The sequence below is a fragment of the Musa acuminata genome, chromosome BXJ2-8 (genome assembly GCF_036884655.1).
Source record: "Musa acuminata AAA Group cultivar baxijiao chromosome BXJ2-8, Cavendish_Baxijiao_AAA, whole genome shotgun sequence".
Lineage (NCBI taxonomy): Eukaryota > Viridiplantae > Streptophyta > Magnoliopsida > Zingiberales > Musaceae > Musa > Musa acuminata.
Genome location: NC_088345.1, coordinates 4781602 through 4795519, shown reverse-complemented (window position 1 = coordinate 4795519; position 13918 = coordinate 4781602). Strand labels below are relative to the sequence as shown.

The window sequence follows — 13918 nt, the reverse complement described above, 5'->3', positions numbered from 1 at the left end:
CCAAAAAATCTAACATCGGATAATCATATGAAGATTAGTATGTGAAAAATGTAAAACCAAAAACTGCATAACATATATGAGATGATTTACCTAGGGGAGATCATATATATTTGAAATTGTAGATCCAAATCTCTGGATAAAGGAGGTCCGATGTCCTCATCTCTAGCGGTGATCCACACAGTAGATGATGCGACGATGCTCCTCTTTCGTAGCACAATCTTTCATCTCCTTAGCGCATTGCAAGACTGCACAAGATCAAGAAGGGGCTAACTCTTCTTATTATCCACGTACCCTAAATAGGGTATCGACTAAGGAGGAGAGGGAGATAGAAGATTAGGATGTGGTAGGCAAAAAGGGTTTAGCCTATGCCCTATTAATTCTCTCCTATTTATAGATGTCCTTATCAACTTAACAATAATGGATCATGCTCTATTGGGTATTGGATCTCTATCTAACTACCCAAGCCTCTTTGATTAATGAAACTCTATCCAATAATCATTATTTGCTCTTACTAGGTCTCACCCAAAGGATCTAATAATACATGGGCTTATTGAATATCCAATAAATAAGGGGTTAGATAAATATCTTATATCAAAACATCTACTTGTCGCAACACCTATTATATATATGTGACCCTCTAGGCCCAATACCGATTATGAGTTGTATATTTCAGAATTTCTTCTGATTCAGTGAATTATTATCTTCATAATAATTTACTTGACTCAACGACTATGTACATACTATGCCACTACGCTATAGTTTATGAACAATACAGGAAGATCTAATCCGTTGGACATATCTATCCTCAGTTACCGTACATCTATAGTCCTTTATCCATCTAATATCTCAGAGATTATATATCGGGCATGATGCTGTTAGACACATACATAATCTACTAGAGTCTCATTCAGATTGGATACTCTCAGAGAACTACTTTCTTGTTCAATCTGAATGGCCTTAGCAAAGGATTTGCTTGAGCAAGAATATATGTGGCATTCCTCTTATAACACTGAGAGCGGATGATCCTCTATTAATACTCAATTTCCCTCATAAGATTGACTAACACTTCCGATGACCGGTTGTACTAGATCTGGAATCTCCAGACCTATAAATCCAGTATTAAAAAGTGAAGTACTCATATAATATATTCTTAATGTCTCAAGTCTAAAAATCAGACAAACAATTGAGACCATAGAACCATTGTCTAATGATGAGATATTATTAGCCATCCAACATTCCGTAAGCGAATCAATCAGTGAACTCATTCTCCAATCAGTGAACTCATTCTCTAATGAGTACATGCACTGTACCCCTAGTATCCCCACGTGAGTGACTATGAGACCAGCCACTTTTATCATAAGGATATGTATACAGTATACCGGTCTGTTCGACTATCTCGATGATTTAAGGTCTATGTTTATAAGGTGAATTGATTCATTATCATGATTTCATCATGATTGAATTCTCTTTGCACAGATCCAATGATATCATAATATATACAACAAACAATATGAAGTGAAAAAATATCAATAATAATAATAATAATAATAAAATTATGTAATGTATCACACGTGCTATTACTCACGTGATTGGTTTGTAGGGCATCTATGACTAGCAAATGAGACATGTTCATTAGTCGTCGACATAAATGAGCCCTCGATGACACAGGAGGCTTGAGGGAGGACGAGCGATTGGCCATCCTCTACCGACAAACTAGACCTATAGGTAATTCAAATCGATTATGAGTCAACTCCCCTACAAAATATTTATAAAAATATTTTAAGAATATTAAAGGATGATTTGGATTAGTTATAAATAAACTCCTCTATGGAATATTCGTAAAAATATTTTAAGAAGATCAAGGACCAATTTAGATCGGTTACCAACGTATTCCAAGAAGATCAAGGGGTAATTCAGATCGGTTACAAATTTTCCACTCCACGAGATCTGTATGAGGTTAATATAAAAATACATTCAAAGCTCCTAAAAAAGGGGAGAAAAAAAATAAGGTTATTAACTTTAATATCGAAGGGACCGGCTCGAGAAAACATCAACGATAAGATCGGTTACACCCTCCGCCTCTCTTTGACCTTAGTCTTTATATAAAAATAAGATCGGAAAGACCCACATCACCTCATATAATTTCTCGTACTCGAATTAAAGTTATATCATACAAACATCAACGATAATTTTTCTAAGGTATATCCATTGAATCTATCATATCCATACAAGAGGAGGATCCAACCAAAACAATAGTAGACAAAATTTTACTAACACATATCCATTAAATCTATCATATTCATAGAGGAGGAGGATCCAACGAAGACGACCAAGATAAGACAGCCATGGTAAAGGAATGGTATTATATCACAAAGATGGTAAGTGGTTTCAGTGTTCTATGAATCTGACCATGATTTTCCCAGCCTCAACTCAGTCTCCCTCATTGGTGTCATTATCTTGGTTAGAGATGGCTTGTGCTTTAGTGACTCTTTCAACAAAGCTCATCAAAGATTCTATTAATGCATGCACCAAATCATACCTTTCTCCACTTGCAACTTCTCGAGTTGCATTCCGACTTTGTGGAAGCGCGATCTCCCAATAAAAATCTACCTAATTTGACTTAGAACATCAAGTCAATAAATCGATCCTAACAACTCCATCTTTGGCGATGATTGATAAAATATATGTTCATTTGCTCCTATTGTGACCGTGTCATTTGCACAACCAATTGTTGTGTTCATGGATAATTTATCTCGATTTCCTCATCATCTAAAACAAATGCATTCATAGTGCATCATAACATGGACATTAAATGTGTCATAGTACGTCATAAGTATGAACATAGCTGTTCTAGGTTGGGTCATCCCACTAGTTGCTAATGTCACATCTTCGTCATCTTTCCTAGAGATGGATGAGTGTTCTGGAACACCATTTTTTCTAGGAGAAACTTTATGGAAATATCATGTCGATGTCGATCATGTAAATATCTTTCCCCACATCATTTGACTAGATCGAGGAAGAAGAATATAGGAAAGGAGAATATTGATTGTTCGACGCAGATGATCAACACGAGTCCGATATTTAACGATCTGTTTCTTGGATTGGATGGGGGAGGTGTTGACCTACCGGGTGCGTCAGGGCGGGCCCACCAAGCCCATCGCGCTGTTCGATGCGACCAAGTCAAACCCGCGAGGGTAACGACGATCTCCCGCCGTGGGGCCCGGGGTGGGTGGGTGGCGGTGGGGGGGACCAAACCACCCACGCACAGTCTGACGCAGGGGGGCGGACCGGCCATCTTCTTCTCGGCCCCCACGTGGGCCCGCCTGCGGCATTGCAGGGAGGCCGTGTCACCCGTGGAGAGTTTCCCGGGTGGATTTCAAGGGGACACGTTCGGTTATGGCGGCAGCAAGTCGGGCCCACCGAGAGGCGCCGTGCCCACGGAGGAGACCCAAGTCACCCCTAGAATTCTTCAGCCGCACGCGCGATACGCCACGTCACCCCGAAACGTTTCATGGTTGGCACATCTTCGCGGACCACGTGCGGTTTGACGTTTGGCGGCCGCATCCTGGACAACCACCTCTGCCACTTGAGTCACATCCCTCCCGCAATTGTCACCCCCAAAGAAACTTAAGGATCCCTAGATCTTAGCAAGCCAGATCACAACCACGAAATGCTGAGGGAGAGAGGAAGAGAGGAGACGGAAGATTAGGACCAGACCCTGCGATCCTTCAAGGTGCCAAGCTGAGCTTTTCCTCACAGTAGGAGCTAGGAATGGCGGTGCACAGTTCTGCCCTGTTCTTCTTCTCCTTCTCCCTGTGTTTGCTCCTCCTTGTGGAGAGAGCCGCAGCTCAAGCCACGACAGACCCACCCGAAGGTATGCCCAGATGTTGCGCCCTTCCTCGAATTTGATCCATTAGTTACCTAGCCAGCCTCTTCCCGTATCATTTCAGCTTGATGTCTGGGGATGTTTGGTCAAAACCCAGTCATCCACACGCACACACAGACAAAAAGGGGGTGTTCTGTTCTTGACGCTGTGCTTCCTCTTGGATTTGGCATGTAGCCTAAACTTCCACGATTAGGAATTGGCGGATTACAGGTCAGGAAGGTATCCGCTAACCATTTCTGCCAACACCATCAGAAGGTCACTGTCTATATACGATCTGATCAAAGAAGTCCTATAATTTGAGAATTGCTGTTGATGATGTCCACATCTGGACATGTCCACAAGTGGCACTTCATGTGAAGCATCTCATCCTCATCCTTTGTGCGGGGTTCGAATATTACAGTTGTGCAGAGTTTGCTTGCAGCCATTCGTTTCAAATGGATACCGTCTTTTCTTCTTTTACAGATCACCCTATGTATAAGTGGTTGGTCGTCAACATGCCTAGCGATTCTATATCAACTTGCATGGTTTGATGCCAAGATATAGATCTGCAGCAAAGTTTTTGCTTTCTGGTACTGAATTTGTGTCCGCATGCAATCCATATAGTACAAACTTAGGCTTCACAATGAACTTCCAAAGCATAAAAGGATCTATGTATACTGTTCACCAAAGGGCATGGCACCTACTCCTTTCTCTATCCTTGTGAAGTCAGTTAATAACTGTCAGTTGATTGAGGTCAATCAGTTTTAAGCTTTCATCACAAATCATGTGATTTACTTGACAATACAGTATCATTCAATCTCACAGATTCTCTTACGTGTAATGGTGGTTTGGACAAGGATCAATTTATCTTTACGGTTGACTTAATGTTATCTCTTCAGTGTATTAGTAGTGTTGTGTTATTTATAACTTCAAAAAAAAGTGTGTACCATACCGGCAATATTTACTGGTCTGACAGTTTATCCCAGTCTGATAAGTTATTGATACGTTTAATAGGGTAAACTGAGTGGTAAATCTGGTATAAGGCCTATACATTCTGAAACTCAACACGTACATACTGGCACTCGGTGTATCGGTATGGATTGGTGCAGTATCAACCCAAGTCCTGACCGGTACATGAAATTGCAAACCTCGCATTAGATAATGGTCAATCAAGTTATCAAAACTTGTGTGATTTACTCAATACAACAATATTATACAATGATATAAATAATCTTTTATGTATTAAGCTGGGTTGGGCAATGATTGATTGGTCTTTACATTTGACTTAATGTTGACTTGCAGTGTCCTATCAGTGTTGTGTTATTTGTAACTTCAAAAAGTTGTTGCACGGTTGATTTTTATTAGCCTACTCTCATTTGCAATAATTTTACAAAACTTATTGTTGCATACTTAAAGCCCCATGACAATGCCATGCAAAAAAGATGAAAATGAGCACTTAGATTATGTGTAGTGGACAAATTTTGACCTTAAATAACTCAAGTTTATTGAACTGCAGTTCTGGCATTGAACACGATCTTAGGGAGATGGGGAAAGAAGGCATCATCTTGGAATATCAGTGGCGAACCATGCAGTGGTGTTGCTATTGATTCAACCACATTCGATGATGGGACTTACAACCCACTAATCAAATGCGATTGCACCTATAACAACGGCAACACCTGCCATATCACTCAGCTGTATGACAATTAATCTTCCAGAGATACTCATTTAAAGTTCTTTTTGGTTCTTACATTATTCTTATTTTCCATACTTCTTTATTGATTAGCTCATAGTCATCATGGTCACTTGGCAATCTACACCAGTTTGTGATATAAATATTGTTGTATTCTGTGCAATTTGCTATGACTTTTACATTTCCATGTCAAAAGAAGATCAAGTTTTTATTTTCTTCAGCTATACAAGGTGATACTTGCAAACAAAACAGTGCATAAGGTATAAACCACTTATGACATCTTGAACACTTAACTCATCTAGAAATTGCATATCATCAGTTCCATATCTATATATTGTGTGATATAACTTAAAAAATTAAGTGGTTATTCATGGAAGTTTTGTATAATTTCTTTTCTATTTTGACCATGATTGCATAATAAAGCTCTTAGTTATGTTTGGACCCAATTTACAGTTAAGATAGAGAGTGAGCCTTAGCATCATGCTGAGGTTGCTCCTTGAGATCTAGGTGTTATGGAAACAACCTATACGTGTTGGGTTAAGGTTGCATACTTTGAACCTCAAACATGTATTGGCGGGAACCTCGTGCAAGAGGCTACACTTTTTTCTACACAAATTACTTATAAGGTCACTCTTGTGATGATAGTGCTTTTTGCCTTTACCTCTTCTTGATATGTATGGTTTCAGGAAGGTTTATGCCTTGGATGTGGTTGGAACTATCCCTCAGGAGCTGCAGAATCTGCCCTTCCTCACAAAAATGTAAGACATCATTACTTATGTACTAGATTCTCTAATTTAAATGGTCAGTGTCCCTTTCAAGTTGAATGACTTTTTAGAGTAATTTTACTAAAGAACCTTGACTTAATTGTTGAAGTTTCAAATGGATAGATGCTAGATATATTCAGCTTGAGTGGACTTCAATATCTGGGTGCTTAGTGAGAATCTTCTCTCAAGTCATAACAAACAAATAAACAACAACAAGCCTTATTTGGGATCATAATCTTCTTTTAAGTCCTATTGAAAGAAAAAAATGTAATTGCAGGTCCTCAGAATGTAATAGGTAATGGAAATATTTTCACAAGTTAAAGGCTTCTTATCCAACAACAACTCTAGTATAACATGTATAATTTGTTGTAATGTGAACAGCATTTCTTTGTACTCCAATTATGAGGTAGTACACTGTGAAAGGCAAAATGAAAAAGAAAAATGAATACCAATTGGAGTGGCAGTAACAAGATAAGATTTATTTTTGCAGAAAATTCGATCAAAACTACCTGACTGGTCCCCTTCCTGCATTCATTGGAAACTTGACTTCGCTGCAATCCTTGTAAGTCCTTTATGCACACGAACTGGTCTTTTCAATTATTGTTACCATCTGATCTGTTGCTATAATCATCATCAGGAGTGTAGGGATTAATAACTTATCAGGTCCAATACCAAAAGAGCTTGGAAAACTACAGAATCTCAACCTTCTGTAAGAATTTCTTTTAACTTTTCCACGATACACTGTTCTCTTCATTTCTGCTTCAATGACAGTATCCTCCACAGAAGGTTTCACGAAATTTATCACTTTATGAGAAGCATGGTTATGCATATATGAGTTGTTAAAATTCACTCTTTCAGATTTTCTAATGATAGGAAAAAATTGCTCTTGCAGGGGTATGGGCACAAATTACTTCAGTGGTTCTGTTCCTTCAGAGTTTGGAAATTTGGTGAACCTACAAGAATGGTTAAGATTTGATCACTCCTTCCAACTCATGATTTGCCGATCTCAAGCCAAAAATTTTTAGTCTTTGTGTAGCATCATAAACAATTGATAGAAACATTCTTTCTACTGATTTGCAGGTATATGGATAGTTCTGGACTTAGTGGTGAGCTGCCAGAAAATCTATCCAATCTTAAGAACATGCGGATATTGTAAGTTCTACTGAAGACTAGGTTAGAAGATACAGATATATATAGCCAATGTTTAACTCTATATGGAAATGTGGTTTTGATCTCAGGTGGGCTTCAGACAATAATTTCACCGGCAGAATACCTGATTACATTGGCGGATGGACAAACCTTACTGTCTTGTAAGACAAAGCATTAGAGATTTCTTTCAGTAATCACTTTTATATGGTCATTTTTTCAGTAATCACTTTGTTATGATCATTTACCTTGTCATCATAAAGTAACAGTTCCAGAATACACTTTGTCAAGTCAAAATCTGCTTGTTGCAGCAACGTCATTTGTCTTTCTTATATTGTGGACCTTTGATAGAAACCAGTAATGTACTGAGGAGCAGTTCATAGGGTTAAAAAGGGTTTTTATACCCACCTATGTTGTCCTCATTGCAGTGGAGCATAAGTTCCTTTCAATGCCTGTGATCTGTAGGATATAATGTTAAAAACCATAGTTATTGCTCAATTTCACTCCAAAAACACAATATAATAGGCACAAAATCATTTATTTTCCTATTTTTCCAAAAAATTGAGTTCTAACTAAGCTATTGTTCTTTTAGGAGGTTCCAAGGCAACTCCTTTCAGGGTCCAATTCCTGCAAGCCTTTCTAGCCTCACCAAACTGACTGATCTGTAAGTGCTTTTATATTTTGGTTCAAGCAAGACTTTTGATGTCCCATGAAAGTAAGATCTCATGGATAGGCATAAAGACCTTTATGCATTCTTGTGGTGAACCCTCTGATTTATCATTGATTTGCTGGTTACACTCTTAAGGCATCAGATTTGTGAAGATTTAATTACTTTGTATTCGTGTTTGATTGGCATAGCGCTGAATTATCTTGTGCAGAAGAATTGGAGATATCGTAAATGGAAGCTCTTCGTTGGCCTTTATTAGTAATTTGACATCACTGAGCACCTTGTATGATAACCTAGTCCAATGTTGGTTTTTATTTAAACCACACTTTGCTGTCACGTGAAATGATAGTTTATAACTTGATATTTTTCTCGATAGGGTACTGCGGAACTGCAAGATTTCTGATGCTATTCCGTCAAACTTTGCAAAATACACAAATTTACTAAAACTGTAAGCTTCTAATGCTATGTACGAATTATGTCAATGAATGTAATACTCTTGGGTTATGTTCAAATTCAATTAGTCTAACATGTTCACGTCCAGCTGCTCTATGATTATCTTTGTTTATTATTGTTTGCTTCCACAGAGATTTTAGCTTTAACAATATCACGGGCCAAGTTCCTCAGTCCCTCTTCAGTTTGAGTTCACTGGCCTACTTGTGAGTAAAGCCTGATTCAATCTTCAGATTGGTGATCAAGCATTTTTATTCGGTTAGATTATACTATTGTTTATGCTTATATTTCTCTTTATTTTCTGTCAGATTTCTTGGGAACAACAGCCTAGATGGTACCTTACCGGAGCAAAAGAGCACTTCTCTAATAAATATGTACTATCCTTTTCATCTCATACAGACTAATGCAAATTAGTTTAGTTCTTCCACTTATTTTAATTACCAAAATATTTGTTCCATTTAATTACATGATTATCATCATGTAAGTTTGTGTTTCTTTGCAGAGATTTATCATACAATCAATTATCAGGAAGCTTTCCATCTTGGGTTAACCAATCAAACTTACAATTGTAAGTTGAAATGTTGACATTTTTGTTTCATTGAAGATTGCACCACTCTATCAATGTTTCAGCAAATATTATCAAGTGAAGTCCCCGCAGAATTTATTAACCTAGATCTCATTTCCTAGAGTTTAATCAAATAAAACTTTTCACCATAATTGCAAGTCTATTTAACTTGACTGCTCTTTTTTTCCATTTCCTTCTCTCTTAATCTCGGTATTATATTTTTCAGGAACTTGGTGGCAAACAACTTTGTGATTGATGATTCCAACAGCAGGTTGTTACCTGTATTTAGCACATTTTCCAAAAGTTTGTTCAAAGTGTTCTATTTTTTTTATTGGTTGTATTTTGTGGTCATTCCATATGTAGTGTCTTACCATCAGGACTGAACTGCCTTCAGCGAAATATACCGTGTTATCGTGGTTCTCCAATCTGTGAGAAATCATCAGAACTTTCTTTTGTTAGTTATATATGTTGCCTAGTTAGAGATATTCTCTATATAAACTTACCCAAGAATTTTTTTTTTGTTGATTCATCATAATTTTTCACTTGAGTGCAGATTATTCCTTTGCAATAAATTGTGGAGGCAGTAAGACAATTACAGCTTCTGATAACACCAAGTATGAGATTGATAATGCCAATCTGACGAGTGCATCGTACTATGTGACAAACCCAACCAAATGGGGTGCCAGCAATGTTGGAATCTTTGCAGAAGCTACTAGTCCTACTTATATAGTAAACAGTCTATCTCAGTTTCAAAATACTCTAGACTCAGAATTGTTTCAGGCTGAAAGGCTATCTCCGTCGTCACTGAGATATTATGGCATTGGTCTTCAAAATGGAAATTACACCGTAGAACTCCAATTCGCTGATGCTGTCTTCCCCGACCCGCCAACTTGGAAAAGTGTGGGTAGAAGGATCTTTGACATTTATATTCAGGTATTGGAACGCAACATGCTGTAGTCTATTCTAGTCAGTGAAGAGCTTAGTATTCATGCCAATTATATGCCTACATCAAAAAGAAAAACAAAAGCATCACATGTGGGACTCATTTGTATTGAAACATGGTGCACAATAGCTTACAATTTGATAAAGATCATATCCTTTTTTTCTGTAACATTATGCATAGACTCGAAAGGTATTATAACTCTAATCTTGTTGAAACCTTTTGTTTTGATTGACCTAAAATATAATAATATGATTCTTCAATATAAATCATACATTTGAAATTTTGAATTGACATTTGTGACTGTTGAATATTCAGAAAAATCAAATAGCACTTTGCAGAAATATGGTACTTGTTTTCTGCACTTACCATATTGATCATGCTTTAACAATCAATGGAAGGATATAAAGATGAACAAAGCTTTGTAATTTGCACAGAGGTACTACTATTGGTCATTCTTTTCTTATTTATCTCTTCCGTTATAGGGTGTTCTCAAAGAGAAAGACTTTGATATAAGAAAGGATGCTGGTGGCAGCTCCACAAAAGCTGTTGTTAAGGAATTCATTGCTCCGGTAACAAATAATTTCCTTGAAATCCATTTTTTCTGGGCTGGAAAGGGTACTTGTTGTGTACCAACACAAGGTTTCTATGGCGCGTCCATTTCAGCTATCAGTGTATCTCCTTTCGGTAGTAACTTGCACAGTTTGGTTTCTTTTTCTGCAAGTGTTGTATCAATTTCTAATGTTAGAGTTACCGTGCAGACTTCACTCCAACTGTATCTAACAAACCACCAAGTACGGATTCAAATAAGACACGTACGGGTCTGATCGTGGGTATATCAGCTGCTGTTGCTGTTTTAGGGTTGTTGACTATATGTGGAATTCTTACCTGGAGAAACAGAAAAAGAAGATTAAGTGAGCAGAATGAAGGTAATTGTTGTTCATGAGTCTGTTACCATGATAACCATAGGATGCTTGATTAACATTTATGTTTTTTTTGGCAATCTTTTGCAGTATTCACAGGACTAGATGTGAAACCTTACACCTTCAGTTATGCTGAACTGAGGACTGCAACCGAAGACTTCAATCCTTCTAATGTAGTGGGGGAAGGAGGATTTGGCCCAGTGTTTAAGGTAAATATATTAATGAATTAGCTAGCACCAGAAAAAAATTATCAGCATTTGAGCTCTTAAAAGTCACAATCTGTTCATACCTTTAAATACAAAGCAAAATGTAGATGACAAGGTAGTATTTTGTTTATATGTTAAATAGTTCTTTATGGTAGCAAGAAATCCTAAGAATTCCAGTAAAAGGATAGCAATTGGTGAACCAGGTCTGACGACATGGTGCCTTTTCCTGTAAGTAATCTATGACGAAAAAGAAGGCAATGCAAAGAGAAATTTGCCCATTACCAGTTGATTAAAACAAATTCTTGTGTCATGTAGGGTAAACTGACAGATGGAAGAACAGTAGCTGTCAAGCAACTCTCAGCAACATCTCATCAAGGAAAGGGCCAGTTCTTGGCAGAGATTGCAACTATATCTGCTGTGCAACACCGCAACCTTGTAAAGTTGCATGGCTGCTGTGTCGAGGAAGAAAAGCGGCTTTTAGTCTATGAGTATTTAGAGAACAAGAGCCTCGATCAAGCAATTTTCGGTATGTTTTGGTGGGCATAGCATGATATTTTGTAATGTGCATGGCAGAATTAGCACGTAATTTTTCCAAAGAGGATACCACAACTGCTGCACTCATGATCTTTCTACAAAGCAACTTTGAAACAATTCATCGATGCTGTATTCCATAACTCTATTGAGGGCTTTCAAGTCCATTGTAAATGCACATAGAGGCAATTTGCAACATATTCATAAACCACTAGATCCAATACAATCAAAATTCTCTTGGATAAATAGCACACGATTAAATTCTGCGACAATATTCTTGGATTGCAGGGAAGAGTGATTTACACCTTGACTGGCCAAAGCGCTTTGACGTATTGTTGGGTGTAGCAAGAGGTCTAACCTATCTTCATGAGGAGTCAAGAGTGCGAATCGTGCATAGAGATGTCAAGGCTAGTAATATTCTCCTAGATGCTGACCTCAACCCAAAAATCTCAGATTTTGGTCTGGCAAAACTCTATGATGACAAGATGACTCACATTAATACCAGGGTTGCTGGTACAATGTAAGAAGTGCTTTTAACTTTTTCATCAAAGCAATCTGTAGTAGCTTTTTACTGAAAATAATATTAGCTAACCATATATGATGGTCGTATCAGTGGATATCTGGCACCAGAGTACGCCATGAGAGGACATCTCACGGAGAAAGCTGATGTGTTTGCATTTGGGGTGCTGGCTTTGGAGATTCTTAGTGGAAGGCCTAATTCTGATCAAAATCTTGATCCAGAGAAGGTTTATCTGCTCGAATGGGTATGTCAATAGGATCAGAAGAATTAGCTCATACATAACTACAGTCACTTGTATGTTACTCAAGAAGATAAAAACTAAAGAAACCACAGGATCAACCACATCTTTTTCTTCTTATTCATCTAAATTTCAATCTTTAGCTTGTTGTCTATATTTCATTAAAACTCTCATGGTAGAACTTCAAATTGGCACTGTTGATATACAAACATCTAATCTTCTAATGTCTCAGGCATGGACTCTACATGAGAATAGGTGCGACTTGGAAATGGTGGACAAAAAGCTGACATCATTCGACAAGGGAGTGGTCAGCTGCATCATTGGAATAGCTTTGCTTTGCACCCAAGCATCACCTGTGCTTCGACCACCAATGTCAAGGGTCGTGGCCATGCTGGTAGGAGATACCGAAGTGACAGACGTCACCTCAAGGCCTAGTTACTTGACTGAATGGCAACACAAGGATGTAAGCAGCAGCTATGTAACCGGCTACTTCGATAGTTCAACCCAAAGATCAGAAAATACCCAAGTGACGTTCCCATCTAGTGAGAGCACAGCGGTCAACATGGAAAGCACACCTTTGACGACACAACCATATATGAACAAGGCCATTGAGGAGGGCAGGTGATTATCGATTGACATGGTTGTGCGTGTACTCTGAGGATTTCATCATTACCATCATTACTCAGTTATTGCCTTTGAAGATATTGACATTAAATTTGCAGAACCTTATCACAACTTTCTATTGTTAGCTTTATGTTTATCAATAGTACATTCTCAGTCTCATGCTTCTCAAATCTTTCAAAGAATTATATACCTGTAAGTTTGGCGTTTCTTGTTCTTTTTAGTCTTTTTGGTATCACCTTCTTCCCTATAATGACATTGCAATGCATTTCTTGTACTTGATGCAGCCATTCTGCACGACATCCTATCAATTATAGCTGACAGTGTAACTCTACAGAGAATTCTTATTCTCATAACAGGAACCACCTCAGCAGGATCATGTTGATGAACTCATGACAACTGGTAGAATTCTGAGTATTTACTTGAGTTTCACAAGAATCAAGCAGGTATTATTATCACCCTGTCACCTAATATTGTCATAGTTCTTAAATGAGTGTCACCACAAGCAAGCAGGTGATCTTATTGCATCACTGCCTTCAAAGATATGCTAACACTGTCAAACTTCAGATTGATCTCAAAAGATGAACTTCGATGATGACATAGATGCTAAATAATTTTCTTGACTTTGACATCATTAATTTCTAAGGACGTCTCTATTCCAAAAGAATTAAACAGTCATTTGCTCTTTGCTACATCAAACAAAGTGACACCACAATACAATGTGAAGATAGATTGAGTATACTTTTCTATCACCCCTAACAAATATGATCCCTATATTATCCTCAACCA

The 13918-nt window shown here is 37.8% G+C and overlaps 1 protein-coding gene across 1 annotated transcript; it reads left to right on the top strand.

Annotated features, from left to right (window-relative positions):
- Nucleotides 1-3606: 3606 nt before the first annotated feature.
- LOC103993635 (probable LRR receptor-like serine/threonine-protein kinase At1g56140) lies at nucleotides 3607-13352 on the top strand. The gene is made up of 24 exons (XM_009413771.3): nucleotides 3607-3874; nucleotides 5382-5562; nucleotides 6245-6316; nucleotides 6813-6884; nucleotides 6960-7031; nucleotides 7215-7286; nucleotides 7403-7474; nucleotides 7561-7632; nucleotides 8061-8132; nucleotides 8347-8418; nucleotides 8512-8583; nucleotides 8720-8791; nucleotides 8894-8959; nucleotides 9088-9153; nucleotides 9377-9421; nucleotides 9514-9578; nucleotides 9704-10083; nucleotides 10576-10777; nucleotides 10852-11019; nucleotides 11104-11222; nucleotides 11535-11745; nucleotides 12039-12270; nucleotides 12364-12514; nucleotides 12741-13352. The coding sequence occupies exons 1-24, from the start codon at nucleotides 3772-3774 to the stop codon at nucleotides 13131-13133; spliced, it is 3102 nt and encodes a 1033-aa protein (XP_009412046.2). The 5' UTR covers nucleotides 3607-3771; the 3' UTR covers nucleotides 13134-13352.
- Nucleotides 13353-13918: the final 566 nt, after the last annotated feature.